Source organism: Lepidochelys kempii, chromosome 2, assembly GCF_965140265.1.
Source record: "Lepidochelys kempii isolate rLepKem1 chromosome 2, rLepKem1.hap2, whole genome shotgun sequence".
Lineage (NCBI taxonomy): Eukaryota > Metazoa > Chordata > Testudines > Cheloniidae > Lepidochelys > Lepidochelys kempii.
Genome location: NC_133257.1, coordinates 224624741 through 224642565, shown reverse-complemented (window position 1 = coordinate 224642565; position 17825 = coordinate 224624741). Strand labels below are relative to the sequence as shown.

Here is a 17825-nt window from a genome sequence, read left to right as displayed (position 1 = left end):
ACTGCTCACAAACCACCTCCAGCATGCAAGTCACTCCCAGCTGTGTCTCTGTGTGTGTGTGTTTGTGCTGCAGCCAGCCAGCCACACCTTGGCTCTTACCAGCCTTGGTTATGCTGCTGGGTGACCCCAACACACCCCCAGTCCTAGATTTCCCCCCAGAAATGTATGTCCTGTACTGCCCAGCACCTCTCCTGGACAGTACAAGCTTATATAAAGTCCATTATTGTATTACTAGAAATGATATGCAAACCGTTTGTTACTCTAAATGGAGTTTCCCAAACACTTCAATTCAAACACACAGGATTAGATAAAACAGTTTATTAACTACAAAGAGAGAGATTTTAAATGAGTACAAGTAATGAGGCATAAAAGTCAGAAATAGTTACAGGCTAAAGAAAGATAAAATGCAATTGGTGCCTAACTTAACCGACTATGTTAAATTCAAAGCAATGTTTTTCTCATCACATGCTCTCAGCTATCTGATCAAACTTCTTAGGTTGGGACCCCTTCGCCAATTCAATGGCAGCTTTCTTTGCTCCCACTATTGAAGTGAATTGATGGAAACAGCGAGAAAGAGGGGTGGTTGCCATAGATGCCACATTGCTCATGGCACAATGATTTAGGTGGCTTTGTAGATGCCCACTGACAGAAATGTAGGCACTTACAGGGTTAGGCAGAGTGAGGGTTTCGAGGATCTAAATATCAGACTTAGGCAACTAAATTCCTTTGTGGATCTAGCCTTTTGTCTTTTTCTCTCTGTGAGGTGAGGGATGGGGGCGGCTGAACAGTTGCTACAGACTGTAGAGCAAATGACTGTTGCCGTTAAGATCCTTAGCTAGGCCAGACAAAGAAACAATGATGATTATACTGTAGGATTCATTGCCACAGGAAGTCATTGAGGCTAAGAATTAGGGGTGTAAGAGTTTAACAGGTTTCTGTAAATGGTTAAACTCCGCCCAGGGTCCCAGCTGCCACCTGGCCAGGGTCCTTCTGGGCTGCTGACCCCATGGCGGGGATCCCTCCTGGCTGCTAGGGTCCCTCTGGGCTGTCGGCCCCCATGGCCGGGGTCCATCCCGGCTGCTGCCTTTGCTGCGGGATGCCAGGCGACAGTAGAGCTCCAGGTATGGGGCTGGCAGCCGAGATGTCGGCATGCGTGACATCAGAGCTCCGGACGCGGTGGCAGCTGCAGAGATCCCTGGATGTGGGGGCAGCAGCGGAGCCCTGTGTAAAATGCGGGGATGCTGCAGCACCCCCTGCACCCCTAGTTCCCCAGGTAAATGTTTAAATGTGTAACCGATAGAATTTTAATTGGTTACACGGTTACTTTTTTAAATGTTATTTACATCCCTACTAAGAATTTAAGAAGATTCACAAAGGGTTTGGATAGTTATATAGATATCAAGAATATGTAGAGTTGTTTTAACTAACAATAATAATTCTGGAAGGGTGAGTGAACCTCATGCTTCAGGGTTTAACCTAATCTCAAAACTATTAGAGACCAGGTGGAGACCTATGATGGGAAAAATTATCCCACATCTGCTTAAAATAGGGCTCCCATTCCTCTAAAGCACCTGGTGCTGGTCACCATGCCCTTTCCAGTCAGACAAGGGTGATCCTTAACTCCTGAAGCTGCAGAATCGAGGCAAACCCACTGCAGCAAGAGCGAGCCTGAAAATGAGCCCTATGTATTCCCACAGCCACCCAAAGAAACTAGCTCCCTCAAACTGTCAATTGTCATGGCAGCAGCCTTTGGGATGGGGTTGAGTAAGTCACTGCTTGTGAGGGAAACATGCTGTTGCACAAGCTACCCCAGATTCACTTGATGACAGCTGGTCAGTCTTCAAGAGAGCAAAAAAAAGTTCTTTATCTCATCTCTTAGCAGTGCAGGATGTTACAGGATACATTACCTTCCTGATATTTTTAAATGCTAATTTTTCATTTCATTTCATTTCCATTATGCAAAAAATGTGAAGATTATTTAAAAAACCCTGTTGGGCAAATATATGTATGAAAAACTACTGACACACATGAGTGAATAATTTAATTCAGGCTTCAGCTAATTCATGTTAGTCTGTATCAGCAAAATGAAAAGGCACCTTAGAGACTAACAAATTTATTTGGGTATAAGCTTTCATGGGCTAAATGGGCTGATGAAGTGGGTTTTAGCCCACTAAAGCTTATGCCCAAATAAATTTGTTAGTCTCTTAGGTGCCACAAGGACTCCTGGTGGTTTTTGGTAATTTAATTCAACTGTTTGACTAGCGAGCTATAATTTGGAGAGCCTATGCTGTTAAATAGCAGATAGTTATGTTGGAATCTATCTCTTTAGTTGAAAAGCAAATACATTTCTAGCTAGACAATAAATATGAGTTTAAAATTGCAACCCTTAAGGATTTGAAGGAATCAATTTGACTACAGAAATTTGGTCTGCAACTTTATATTTAGGCTTGGCAGAATTAATTTTAAAAAAATAATTTCAGCGGATAATATCAATGTTTATTTTTATGCAATTTTACTTTTTATCCATTTAAATGTTTACAGTTGTGCAAAGTTTTGCGTTTTAAGCATTTTAAATTGTTTTAAATCAATTTAACTAGTAGGGAGGGTCAGACAATAATTTAACAACAGTAGATGTTGAGATTCAAAAAGTTAAAGCTTTATAACTGTTAAAAACGTTGTCATCACATATCAAAATTTATAAAATATTCTTAAATCAAATGCTAATAAGTTCTCAAGCAGCATTTTTCTTACTTTGCCTATCTGTACATTTCAATTATTATTGATGGAAACATTTTTTCATTAGTCTCTGTGTGTACCATGGAATTGATGGTTACTGGCATTTACTGCTAAAAATCTAATCCTTCCAAGCCTACTTATATTAGTATTACATAAAAATCCCTACCATTAAAGATGCAAAGTTAAGTACTCCTATATTAAACCATGCAGGGAGCACCATCCATCTTGTGCACTGTATGAGGCAGAGTCCTGTGGAAAAGTAGCATATGATCATGTAAAGCCTGTATCCATTGTGCATATGCACAAGGGGGCTACATTAAGACTGCACAGGGTGCCTTAATTCTGACATTTCTTAACTTTTGACTGCTTGACCTTGTAACCATAATGTTTTGTCTCTTTTAAAATTTAATTTCTTATATTTTTAAAAAGCAGCCACTTCCCCACCCCAACCCCCAAGCCAAAACAGAAATTCTGTTATGTGGACCCATGTTGACCTTCGTGAGAAAGTGAAGAAACATTTGCCAGTGGGATTCACAGCTAATAGATAGTAGTCAGAGGAATGTTACAACTTGAGAGTCCAGGATCCAGTGCACTTATGCCTCTCTACCCCAGCCAGGGGCGCTGGAACAGGTAGGGCCAGGGGCCATGCCCACCCCCTTTAAAAGTGCGAGGGCTATGCTCTCCCACTTTTGCTGGCTGTAAGGTCAAGCGATGGGGGGCGGGGCCTCAGGAGGAAGGGGTGCTGTTAGGGTGGGGCCTCAGGAGGAAGGGGTGGTGCAAGGGCGGGCAACTAAAGACAGGATTTTATAGCGGAAAGTGTTAAGTTTGTCTAAATATTGGTGGCACGACAACCACCACCTATAATGGGATTTTAAATGCTATGGAAAGTCCTTTTTTTCCTATTGAGATTCTCTGTAAAAGAGAAGGCTTTTGATTTTGCAATTTCAATTTCCCTGTTCCCATTCCTAAAATAAATAAAGCTATGAATTAAATCTACAAATATAGGTCTAAACTTTGGTCCAACACAATGAATGCATACGACATACTTCTAAATTTATTTACATTTATATTTTATGAGAAAAACTGATCCAAAGGACTTATGTTTTTGCAACAAAAAGATGCAAATATTATAATATATAAATAAGCATTTTTTACACATCTGAAAGGAAACATGGAAGCCAAAAAACTGAATATTTCCTAAACTAGTATTTACACTGGTGTGCATATTCAGAAAGCTCATGTCTGAATTATTTTAACCATCTTAAAAAGTCCCCATGTAGATTTTATATACACATCTGTCTGTCAACTGACAAACTGAGTAAAATTTGACAACCAGTATCAGCTAGTTCAACATTTTCAGTCTTCTGATTAAAATATATACTCCATAATATAAAATATTGTGTTGAAGATTCATTAAGGCCCTGAGTAAGCAAACCCACTCTAATCAGCAAAGCACTTAAGCACATGCTTAAGACCCACTGACTTTAATGGTACTTAACAGAATGCTTAAAAAGTGGGCTTTAGTGCTTTTAGAATAGAGGCTAAAGTCAGGATAGGGGCCAAGTTACTAATATTCTAGCAGTCCAGCTTGCAAATTAGTAACCACAGGCTACAGCAAAGTGAGACTGTCCTATAGTATTACAGCCAAAGTAACAATTTTAATAAACACAAGCATGCTATATCATGTTTTGTTTAGTCTCTAATTTCAGATAAGATTTTAATAGACAACAATTTTTTTCATGTCTGAGTATGCTTCTGAAACTTCATCTAATGATGTATTTGCATGATTCACTGAAGTTTCATCTTCTGAATTAGATAACTCATCTTCTTCAGCAGATGTTTTATTTGCAACTGGTTCAGCAGTTTCAGTTTGCAGCATTTGCTCAAGTCTCTGTATACCTGTAAAAAGAAAGACACATCAGTATAAGTTTCTTCTCGAGGGAAGCAGTGGTGTTGAAAGTGTCCTTAACGATACTTTAAACATCTTAGTTTGTTAGAAGAGAATTTTTAAAATTCAAATTACTTTACCACATATGATGCAGATTGCAGGATTATTTTTCCACTAATGATCTTTTTAAATTTCTCAGATTGGATAAATAGATTAATTTCAGGGTTTTTTATTTTCACTTTCAACTTACATTGATTTTCAAGTTGGTTCTCATGCATGATCAAAATAATGCAAATTCTGCAGGAAAAGTTTATGTAATAACTGTTTCCACTGGAACTTTAAAAAAAGTCAAGAAAACATTTGTATTTGACTTCAGTTCATGAAAAGCTTATTTTTTTTTAAATTTACAAGATGATGTAGCCAGCTGCAAAGCTTCAACAGATTTCACATCCATAGATCTATGTCCTGCGTTTCTTTTCTACATGGCCACTGCAATTTAAATCACTAAACTCTTATAATTCACACTTTTAGTTATTTCAGTGCAAGTGTGTGTCAGTACTCATTTCAGAATAAAAACATCCTACTGTAAATAGATTTTTAAAACCAATTTAAGAATTACCAAAATAGGGCATTCTTATCTGAAATAACAACAACAACTACAACCAATGTAGTTATTTCAGTTTCAGTGTAGAGAAGATCTTATTCAAATTGTACAGTTTTGTCTGAGAAAAGAAATTGCAGGATTTAGCCCTTACTCATGAAAATTTAGAAGGACAGGTTTGGCCCTGATCCTGCAAAAATACATTTAATTTTATGTAAGAATAGTCACATTAAGGATTTCAGAATGCTACTCACATGCATAAAGCAAAGCATGTGCTTAAGCATTTGCAGGATCAGGACCTTAATTTACATAAACCAACAAATTAGATGTTTACTAATGCCAAAGCGTTCCAACAATTCTCATTACATATCTTCATATCAAACCAGCTTTCCTCCATAACAGAGAGAAATCATTTTTTTTAATTACTATGAAAAGTAGTTTTCTTATTTATATTGTGGCGCTGACAGCCAGCCAGCCAACTCAGATTACAACCCCAAGGAAGCACTACGTGTATCAATTCACTGGTTAGGATAAAACAAAGGGGGATGTTACCCCATTACATGTACATGGCATATGCCTGGTAAATTACCTTTGCTCTAAATGCATGAAAGTTAGTGAAATGCAAATGTTATTGTCTTCACCTGTTTCCTGTGGTTACTATGTATTATTATGTATGCTCTGCAATTGAATAGCCCATTACACAGGACTGAAAGCCTAAGAACTGTAAAGGAAGAAACATGTTAACTTCAAAGCATAAGACTTTACATTCAACAATGTGAACTCCACAAACTTTGTCTGCAATTAGTCAACAAAGCAAGAGCTGTGCGGTGCTGAAAACACTTGTCAGACTGGAACCCTGGGAGCAAATCTGCATCTCTGATCTATTTGGATGCTGACAGAGGGCGTTCCGGATGCATGACAGGTCCCCACAGCTATTTTGGGCAACCCTGAGGGATTTATGGGAAACTAGCATATATCACATCATGGCTATCATTTGAATTTACAAACTTTGACTCACATGTTATGTATTTTATTTGTTTTAAATCTCTCAACAACTCAATTCTTTTCTTAGCTAATAAATCTTAGTTAGTTTACTAAAGGATTGGCTATCAGCATTGTTTTTGGTGTGAGATCCAGAGTATCCACTGACCTGGGGTAAGTGACCAACCTTTTGGGGTGGGAAGATCCTTATGTGAAGTGATTTTCGAATACAACGTTATTAAAACCAAAGTCCAGTTTGGCTGAGTGCCAATATACGCTGGAGAACCTAAGGGGACTGTCGATGGCTCCACAGTAAAGCTAATATAGTACTCCAGGAATGCATGCTTGTTACTGGTTGGAAAGATCTAATTATAGAATATACCACCAGTATGTGCTGTGACGCTGTATGGAATATGGTATTGTTATGATCTTGTTGATACCAATGTTATAAAATTTTAAGGAATCTGGCCAGATATGTCGTGTGAGGTATCTGCAAAAATGTTATAAATTGCCAAGTATGATAATCTTGTTTATATGTTTGTATCACCTTTGTATTATGAGTTATAGATATGTAAGGTATATCTGTATTTCCAAACTTGTGACACCCCCAGACAGACTGGCATCAGGGTACTGCCTAGCCTGTTTGATGGTCCATCAAGGGTCATCAGTGGTACAATTAACCCACTGAAAGGAACCAGGGGATACACCTTATGAGTCAGCAAGGCATGTGGTATGCTTATGGACAGAACTCTAAGACTTTACCATGCCATGTGCTGTAAAGCTTGTGTTTGTGGATACAGAAAGTACAAGCCACAGGGCAAAAGAATATAAAAGTCAATTGCAACATCTCCATTTGTCTTCATTACTGCTTCTTACCTCTGAAGTAACCTTTATTCACCCACGAAAGCTTATGCTCCAATACGTCTGTTAGTCTATAAGGTGCCACAAGACTCTTTGCTGCTTTTACAGATCCAGACTAACACGGCTACCCCTCTCATACTTTCTATAAATGAAGCTTTGAACAAAGGACTGAATGACCCATCCAAGCTGTGGATGTGTTCCAGAGGGACTTTCAAGCCAGCAAACTCACCAGTGTGGCTAAGAACCTGATATATGGACTTTGAAGTCTCTGTAAGTATCTGACTGCTTTACCATTTAACAACACTCTTCTTGTTCTCTCTTTTTTCTTTATATTAAACCTTTAGTTTTAGATGCCAAAGGATTGGCTGAAAGTGTGGTATTTTGGGTAAGATCCAACCTAATATTGACCTAATATGGCTGGCCCTTTGGGGTTCAGAAGAACATTTTGTATAGTGAGAAGAGTTTTTAAGTAACTCCTCACCTTACTACACCTAGGTACTGATTGAGAGCCAGAGAACTGGAATGCAATAAAGGGTGCTGTGTGATTTCTTTTTTTAGCTTCTTGATAACCAGTGTAGGGAATCAGGAGCACAGTTTGTGACTGGCTGGTGAGTCTACTTCAATGTAAACCACCAGTTTTGGGAGTATCTGCTCTCCATTTTGCAGCCTGCCTGAGCTTCGCATTTTCAGTGAGGGCTACCCCAGGCAGCCTGGGTCACAGGGGCTGTCTACTCTGTTTTCTGACAGTCTGACATAAGACTGGCACTCTCAGTTGTGAGCCACATATCAGATACCACGACATATATGCTCCACCCAAACAAGAGAATCATGCTAGTACACAATTACCAGAAATGAGACTGGCCACTTTAGTTTAATCTATCAAGCGGAGTTAAAGGCAGAAACTAAACAAGAGGTCAGACTACATGATCTGGTGGTCCGCTTTAGCCTTAAACTCTAAGAATATGAGCATGAAAAGTAATTTACCATTATAAAATTATTTCAGTTTAAACAATCATCTAAAGTGTAATTATTAACACAGTTTGGGAAAAACTTTAGGTTGTGTGTGTGTGTTTGTGCATATGTGTGTAATTTTTCCTTTATGATAGCAATAATTCATGGAAAAGTGCTTACCTAAATAAACTATCAGAAGTTAATGTGTTTATTCAATCAGAGTTATTGGATTTTTGAAAACTATTGATTTGTATTTTGGTTGTTAAATTATTCCATCCTACATGTTACAGTCCTCTCAAAATTGGCTTTATGTTGCAACAACTAAATAAATTACCCTAGTCTCTTAGAGAAAAATGCTCAATGCCTTCAGTAACTATATTCTACCAATTATAAACTAAAAATATAGACTTATCCTAACAACTGTGAACAAAAAGAATGTAGATAATGCTAAAATTGGATCTACAAATTCAGACTAATTGACCAGCACTATCTTACACAAGGTCTGAATATGGCCCAAAACCTCTTGCCTTCACAAGTCAGTAGGAAATACAAGTTTTGAACTGAACATTTGAGATGTATTACCTTTCTATAGAACCACAAAAGTGTAGGTCTCGAAGGGACCTCAATAGTTCACCTAGTCCAGTCTCCTGCACTCAAGGCAGGACTAAGTAATAACTAGACCACTCCTGATGGGTGTTTGTGTAATCTGTTCTTAAAAACCTCCAATGATGGAGACTTCACAACCTCCCTAGGCAATTTGTTCCAGTGCTTAACTACCTAGACAGGAAGTTTTTCCTAATGTCCATTGTAAATCTCCCTTGCTACAATTTAAGCCCGTTGCTTCTTGTTCTAACTTCAGAGGTTAACGAGAATAATTTTTCACACACACCCTTTCAGCAACAACCTTTTATGTACTTGAAAACTGTTATGTCCCCACCGCAGTCTTCTCTTCTCCAGACTAAACAAACCCAATTTTCCTCATAGATCATATTTTCTAGACTTTTAATCATTTTTGTTGCTCTCCTCTGGACTTTCTCCAGTTTGTTCACATCTTTTTTGAAATGTGGCATCCAGAACTGGACACAGTACTCCAGCTGAGGCCTAATTAGTGCAAAGTAGAGTGGAAGAATTACTTCTGTCTTGCTTACAAACTCCTGCTGATAACATCCCAGAATGCTGTTTGCTTTTATTAGAACATGCATATTATTTTATGATAAAAGTAACACCCAGCTTACCCAAGTAAATCTTATCTACAGAGTCTGAGAAGACCATTCTAAACCATCCAGGCTCATAACAGCAAAAGGCTTTTCCCGGACTAATGAGGAGTTTTTCATCAAGGAACTTCCACCATAACTCCATTTCAGCTTCAAATGTCTGTGATTTTAGGAACTAAGAGAGGAAAAACAAAACTGCATTAAGAAAACTGGAATACAACCTCAAATTAATGAACTACTGCAACAAAGTATACTCCACAGGAAGGCTAAAGCAGAAAAGGACCTGATGTTCAGAATTACTGAACACCTGCAGCTCCCACCAATTTATCTTAGAGTTTTGGGTGCTCAGCAATTCTGAAAATCAAGTCAAAAGCTTGCTTCTTAGTAATTCCTTTGCCCACTAAACTGCATAAACTTGTGAGATCCATTCTACGTGTTCATACTGTGTAGGTCAGACTGCTATCTGGGGCAAAAGGACCCATGCAACATCTCCCCACAGCCACGTGGCCTTTGAAAAAGAAACAGCAGGAATGAGCCAGCCAGGGTATGTCTTCAGTGCAGAAGTAACTTAGGTGCTTGGTACCAGGGTCTGAGAACCCAAATTAGTCTAGCCCAGGTGTGAGCAGCAACACTGCAAAGCCATACCCGAGGTTCTGAGTCCTCACCCACTCACTGCACTAAGACTTCTGTCATATCCTATGGTTCTTTGTGCTGCAGTAAACTAAGTTGTTCTGTGATTCTTTGCCAGTGAATCGTGGAGGAATGTGTCTGTCATTCTGGAAACACAGGGATTTGTGGAAAGGCATTGGAAGACTATCAGCACTTGAGTGATTTAGCCTGCATCCTCATTGTAAAGTGGGCAGTTACAAGCCTGAAGGCTTGGCTACACTTGCGAGTTACAGTGCATTAAAGCAGCCCCGGGCACCTTAGCTCACTACCCGTCCACATTGGCAAGGCGCGTAGAGTGCTCTGACAAAGGCTTGACAAAGCCCTGGCTGGGATGATTTAATTGGGGATTGGTCCTGCTTTGAGCAGGGGGTTGGACTAGATGACCTCCTGAGGTCCCTTCCAACCCTGATATTCTATGATTCTATGACTCCACGGCTAGAGCGCTCCTGATACTCCACCTCGGTGAGAAGATTAATGCTTCTTGCACCTTGGCTGAAATGTCAGTGTGAACGAGGTGTTGCTTTACTGTGCTCTGATCAGCCTCCGGAAAAGTCCCATAATCCCCTTAAGTCAATTGGCCACTCTTCTCATTGTTTTGAAATGGCTGCAGGAATGCGGATATGCCCTTGGAAAGCTCCGTTTCTGACAGCCGGCATGCTTATCTGCTCTGAGACAAAGCAACCATTACTGTGGAATACTGTGTGTGAGAGAGAGAGGCGGGGGGAAGGGAGAGTTTGCTGCTGTCTGAACTGACAAGACAGCGTGCTGAAATGCTTTCAGCCCCCCAAAAAACCCACTCTCTCTCCCCTCACATACACACAACACACTTCCTGTCACATTCCACCCCACCTCCCCCCATTTGAAAAGCACGCTGCAGCCATGTGCATGCTGGGATAGCTACCACAATGCACTGCTCTCTGTGGCTGTTGCAAAAGCTGCTAATGTGGCCATTGCAGTGCACTTGTAGCTGTCAGTGTGGACAGACTGCAGCGCTTTCCCTGCTGCACTCTACGACGGCTGGTTTAACTCAAAGCGCTCTACATCTGCAAGAGTAGCCATGCCCTGAGTGAAAGCAGCATGTGGGCTCCAGCCAAATGCCAGCTGGGCCAGCTAGCCTGAGTTGAAAACACCAAATCTGTGTGAGAGGATTTTAATGTGGATAGACGTGGGGGTGAGGGGCAATACCAAAATCAGAGCCTGAGCTAACTCTGTAGTGAAAACTTATCCCCTGGAGACTGAAGCATGCACAGCAGCTGCAGAAAGCAGTTCAAGCAGAGACTGAACAAGGATACTAAAGATATCAGACTGCTTTCTGCAGTTTTCACTATGAACTTTCTCTCTCCCCTGTGCTGTTTGCTCCAACCCCTTCTACTCCCTTCTCAGAATCAACCCCTCCTAAAGTCCTCTGGATCTTTGTCTTTCCATCTAGCTAATCCCATCCTAACATAACCTGACTGATTGGATTTAAACCACAAAAATCACAGAACACAATATTTAAAAAAAGAACTAGATAAGTTCATGGAGGATAGATCCATCAATGGCTAGTAGCCAGGATGGGCAGGGATTGTGTCCCTAGCCTCTGTTTGCCAGAAGCTGGAAATGGGCGAGAGGGGGTGGATCACTTGTTGATTACCTGTTCTGTTCATTCCCTCTGGGGCACCTGACGTAGGCCACTGTCAGAAGACAGGATACTGGGCTAGATGGACCTTTGGTCTGACCCAGAATGGCTGTTCTTATGTTTGCCGCCATAATATTGTTTACTTTGCTTGTATGTGATATCCCTTTCCCTACTCTTCATCTTGTCTATGTAGATTGTCTGCTTTTCAGGTGAGGGACAGTTTCTTTATGTTTTTTACAGTGCCTAGCACAAGTGGGCCCATTCTTGGCTGGCCCCAGGCACTACCATAATAAACATGATAAATAGTCACATCTCAAAATATTGTGGCTTGTTAGTTATAAATGTTATTGTGATTCTTCCAGTTAAATGTTTTATGTGGATATACTGTTTACTAACAGTGCTAGAGATGCATATCCATCTGCAGAACAGGTACAGCACAGTTCGTGGTAGAGCAAGGTTCTCCACCAATCTGCTCTAGCCATATTTTAGAGTGATTTATGCTGCATACATTTATATAGAGAGGTTTGTCTGTAAATCTTACAGAGGTGAGCAAATATCTTCCTCCTTCTCCTCATTCTACTGATGGGTAAACTGAAGCACAGAGAGGTTATGTGACTTGTCCAAGAATACAGCAGGTCACTTGCACAGCTGGGACCAGACCCCATGGCTCAACTGTTAGTCCAGCACCAGAACATGAAGCATTCTAAAGTTAGATGTTCTATATTTAATGGAACATTTTAGGAAACTTCCTTTATTTCATAGTTTTACAGTATGTGTTCAATTGAATTGCCATCCACTAGGCTTTTTCGCATTTGCCAAATTGCAATATCATTTCTAATGTACAATGAAAATTAGACAATATAAGAGAACAGGAATATCTGTTTAAAAATTCTACCACAAGCCTTGAGGCTTTCACATAAAAATAAACTGTTGGCAGCATTAATTTCTTAAACCCTCTTTCCCATCTCCTCCCAAGCCTTCAACATACTTTTCTGAAGTCTGCCCATATGTATAATCCTCCTGAACTTTTGAAGACAGGTATTCCAATCTCTGCAAGACCATCCACAAGAATACTCTGTGCTTCTTTAAGTCTTTTTTTGTTGGTAGGAAAATACACATTATCCAGCCAATCTATCAAAACAAGGAAGAACTGTCATATTTCTGTTATATTTTATTTCCAACTATCATGGAACAAACAACAATGAAAATGGGAATATTTTTGTTTTGCTAACCTCTATCACTAAGAAACTGGCTCAGAACATACTGAACAGGCCCAGGACACCCATGAAAAACAGCCAGTTGATTCACGGCTTTCCGAATTTCATGACTTCTGGTGTACAACACTCCAACTCTGATACCACACATACCAAAATCCTTAGAAGGCAAAAAGAAAAGTTACCTACAGATTATTCCCAAATCCAAGTGTACATTTGAAGGCGGCAATTTCACTCTGCATCTATACTTAAAGACTGTAGTTGGACCACACTGACAGTTTCGCTCCTTTTATCTCAGGGGATAATACGTGTGTTAAAAGGAAGGGGGAACATTTCTCATTCTGATGCACACAGGAGATGCTTACTATAGAGATAAGTGTCCTAGAATTACATTATATAGGACAACTAGATAAGTACAGAGGAGAAATTAGTTTGAAATGCCAGTCCTGGAAATAGGTGTGGGTGATCTTGCTAACAGCAGTTCCTGCCTTAATGAATACTTCCAAAATTGTGTAGCTAACAGGATATACTATATTTATGTAAACTTGTTGCATACCTAATTGGGAAGCCACATGGTTCAGTGGACAGGCCACAAAGACCTAGGTTCTATTCCTAGCTCCGTCACTAATGTGATATGACCTTGAGCAACTCACTTAACCTCCCTGTATCTCAGATTCTCCACCTGAAAGATGGGGATAATTATATTTACCGACCTTTGTTAAGTACTGATGGAAAAAGTGCTATGTAATTATTTTTTCAGTTTATGATTCTAGCCCTAGAGTTCCTTCTTAGGCAAAGCTCCTACTGAAATCAATAGAAGTTTTACCTGTGTAGAGAATGCAGGATCAAGCTCAAGGAATTTCAGTTGACAATTTCATGGCACTAGTCACATTAAAATACACACAAGCCCAGTGCAAATATACATAAGCAAGACTGCAAATGACACTGTTGTGAGCTAATACATTTAGGGAAATGGCTGTCTTACTGAACAAGACAAAAAACAAAAACAAAAAATCCAATAACCAACCAGACACACACACCTCCTGCAACAAAACTCCAAATAAATTCTCGTCTGCCATTGAGAGCGTGAAGCGACTCAGAAGCTGATAGCTCATTCTACTATCAGACCACCCTGTGGTAATGTTTCCCACAGAACTGTGCATCTCTGCTGCTCAATCAATGAAAAAACTGAGTAACTGCTGGGCTACGGAGTTCATTATATGAATTGATTGTGCCCTTTATTCTTGAAATTTTTGTTTTACAGTCACTTACATTTGCATCAGATAATGCCATAGTGACGAAACACATAGTTTATGGGATTTTTGCAATATTAAATAAATTTTGCATGCCTTAAATATCTGCAGTTATAGTCAAATCCAGAGGCTCAGATCCCAATTATTTTAGAAGAACACTGGTTTGAGGTTCTAGAAAAAATACTGAATGATGTTATATTGTATCTGACAAATAATGTGTGTTCAGGTAACTAAAGACTACCATGAATGCAGTCCTAAGGGGGCAGAGTTAAAGTTGCGTGTACAACTGTGATGTTGACATTTCCTGATTTTTGCAAGTTTAAACAAGAAGTCAGAGTTCTATAAATGTAAGTTTTTTTAATGCTATATATTTTACACCTATCAAAAGTACCACAAATTAATATTTGAACAGTGCATCCTTCCTTCAAAAATGAAGTAGGATGGAAGAGTAAAGCCTTTTTGTCTTGAAATTTTGTTATTTAATTGGTATTTGGTGATGTGGTATTTAATCATCACACACATTTTCTAGCATTCTTATGGAACTGGCTCAGTAGCTTTATTAGTACACCTACATTTTAAAGAAATGAAGGGCCTGTTGTTAAAAGATGCAGAGTACATTGGGCACTTCCAGCCATGACGGCAAACTATGTCTATCTGTCCATGTTAGCTAACTCTATCCCAATGTAATAAGCCCATATAGCCCTGAAATGTACAAAATTATATAGGATTTTTAAACACTACTACTACTTTATATTTTCAAAACACTGTATACACACTAACTAGTTGACCAATTGATAATATTCATGTACATAATTATTATCGTCATTTTAGAGATGGAAAAGACCAGAGGTGCTGGAACAATTTGTATAGTGGGGGTGCTGAGAGCCATTGAATCAAACTGTAAATCTTTATATGATGGAAACCACTTCAAGCCAGGGGGTACAGCAACACCCCAAGTTCCAGCACCTATGGAAAAGACCTAAGACAGAGAGATAAAGTAGCTTCACCAAGGTTAACCAGCAGATCAGTGACAGAATAAGGAATATAACTCAAGTGTTCCTGTCCCACAGTCCCATACTTTGTCTACTAAACTATGCTGTTGTTAGTGACCCAAATACAGCTTTGTTTCTGTTTTAGAAGACAGAGGAGGCGGGAAACCACAGATGAAAGACACCACCAGTAGACTGCACACCTTTGGCACAGAAGTTAAATATAATTTCCCCGAAGTGCTCTACAATACTAATTTTCTACAATTTCTCCTACAAGCAAAATGTTTACAAAGTGCTTGTGCTGCTCTTCACAAGCACTGAAAAGACTTTCCATTATTTTGACACTGTAAACTCGCAAAACTGTGTCCTAATGCTTCAAATTTGCAATAAGCAATTCCTTTAAAAAACGATAGTGATATTCTAAGGTATTTTGGAGAGAAATATTCAAAACTAAACTCAGATATACTCAACATTCTAGACCTACCTTGCTAAAGCCCCACATAAAATGTGTCCGTTCTGGATCTGGTAAACTGGAGAAGGAGCAAAACAAAACAAAATTTACAGATGTAATTACAACTTCCTTCAGACTAAATACAATAAAAGTGATTTTCAATATTACAACAGCTCTTTGTAGAAAGAATATAACCATTTATAGAGTAACATCACTTTCTTCATAGCTTTCAAGACTCTAATTAGTAACAGATCATTATTGCAGAATATTGATATCCTGCAGCTACATAAATACTGAGGTATTAATAAAAAATAAATGACAGAGGCTGAGACACAGGAATCTGTTAAAGATATTCTATTCATTTAGAGTCCAAATAGCAAAATGGAGTGTTTCTGTAAATGGCTCAAACTCCACAAGAGGGCTCTCTATACCTCCTGCACTTCATAGTGTTCTGAACTCCATGATGACTCTGCATATGAAATCATGGAAGTGGACAAAGGGACCTATTTAGGGCATGTCTTCACACAATGTGGCTCCATTGAGCCACAGCCTCATAAAGGAAGAAGAATGCAGAGCAGAACACTAGATCCACAGCTCAGTGCATACCTTGGTTAGTAGTCCTGGCTTGCTACAGGGTGAGCTGATTTTGTATCCTTTAGCTGTATAATGTTGGGATGAATTTGCAGAGAAAAAAGCCTCTTTTTAAAAAAAAATTTTTTACCAGAGACTTCATTCTGTATTTGAAAATTTGGCCCTTATCCAATTTTTCTTACGGATTATAGGAGAACAGCCAGATGCTTGCTGTGGTAGGCACATTTGGATTTACCTGGATAATTACGACTGTATGAGGTGCATTTCAATAAGTGCTTAAATACAGAGTTAAAAATGAACACTCTCTATTTTGTGAAAACAAAATTTATAAGTTGCCAAAATGCCTATGTGTTTTAGTGGGGATATGTTCTTCCTCACATGCCCCAGGAAACCCAAAAGCTCCAAAATATCTGATTCCAGATGGAGAGAGGATAGAGTAGATAACTTGAAGGACTTCTGACATCTTATATAGAAAGAGTCCATTAAGGGCTATAAACATTATAATGAAAACCCTAAGTGCAGTCTGTGTGGCAACAGGAGCCACTGGACAAAATGAAGCAACTAGGAATACAAACTCCTCTCCCCACTCCTGGTAAGCATGTTGATGCTTCTGCACTAGTTACAAGCAAGCAAACAATCTTGTACGCACCCAAAATAAGGCACTATGCATTAACCAGTTTCAGTTACAAAGGTGGAGATATAAAGACTAACCACCCAGAAATCTGAACAGATGGCACACATTCTATTTGGCATTATAATAGTAGAAAGCTACAACACTTACCAATCTAAGCTAAGAACACTGGTGAAGGTGGTATCATCGTACACAGACAGCATATATATTTCATCTATTATTACATGTAATTGATATCTATGTATAAAAATAAATAAATATGTTAGAGAAGTATTTAAAAGTCAAAGTTTAACAAATTTCTATGTATAAATTACCACAATTATTTCCTATTTATAATTATACTCACCCCAGAGAAGTTTTATTCAAAATATCAATTCTTAGTTAAGATTACAAGGTTCAGTTTAAGCACTTATATTTTACCAACATCCATTTTTATATAAATCTGTTCTTCCTAGCAGAACTAGGTGCAAAAGTATGTCTAAAATAAAATTCTACTGAGTGCTAAGAATGTCTCTGCAAGACATATAGTTCCCCACAACCAATTATTTAAAAACAAACACAAAATGCAGCAACATATTGTAGTTTACCATGCAGAACTTATTGCAACAAGACATGAATCTGAGTGCAATTCTGTTAGATAAGTGCATGGCGAGTTTTATTTAATATATATTCCCTTTTATAGTCCCAAAGTTAAAGCCACAAATACACAGCAAGTTGTGTGATTACACTGGATACCAGCATGCTTTGGGTATATTCAGAAATATAGAATCAACGGCAGGATGCCTTTAAACACCCAAGCAGTGCAGGTATTCCAGTGTAACAGAACCCTTTATTTTTATAATTTAAAAAAGAAAATTCAATTTCAGAATACAAAATTATTCTGTTTGAAAATTTAAGGCTGTCTTTTTTTCCCCTCCAAAATGCTGTTTTACTACTGACTTTAGAAGACTGCTGCATCCTGAAGTCTGTGGGTCCTGATGCAAAAAAATACATTTGCAGTAGGACTGTCGCTTAATCGCAGTTAACTCCCGTGATTGACTCAAAAAATTAATCGTGATTAATCGTAGTTTTAACTGCATTGTTAAACAATAGAATACCAATTGAAATTTATTAAATATTGTTGGATGTTTTTCTACATTTTCAAATATATTGACTTCAATTACAACACAGAATACAA

General features: G+C 38.8%; 1 protein-coding gene across 2 annotated transcripts in view; it reads right to left on the bottom strand.

Moving 5' to 3' along the window:
- Positions 1-332: 332 nt before the first annotated feature.
- The window catches only part of LOC140907627 (1-aminocyclopropane-1-carboxylate synthase-like protein 1), a 35499-nt gene continuing 18006 nt past the window's right edge, over positions 333-17825 (bottom strand). The window contains exons 9-14 of one of the 2 annotated variants that reach the window (XM_073333967.1): positions 16799-16885; positions 15460-15505; positions 12752-12893; positions 12508-12650; positions 9254-9407; positions 333-4635 (exon numbers count right to left, since the gene is read on the bottom strand). In XM_073333967.1, coding sequence (XP_073190068.1) covers positions 4454-4635; positions 9254-9407; positions 12508-12650; positions 12752-12893; positions 15460-15505; positions 16799-16885 — 754 coding nt within the window. In that variant the 3' untranslated portion in view covers positions 333-4453. The remainder of the gene's footprint in view (positions 4636-9253; positions 9408-12507; positions 12651-12751; positions 12894-15459; positions 15506-16798; positions 16886-17825) is intronic. The other variant, XM_073333968.1, reaches the window with a different exon arrangement.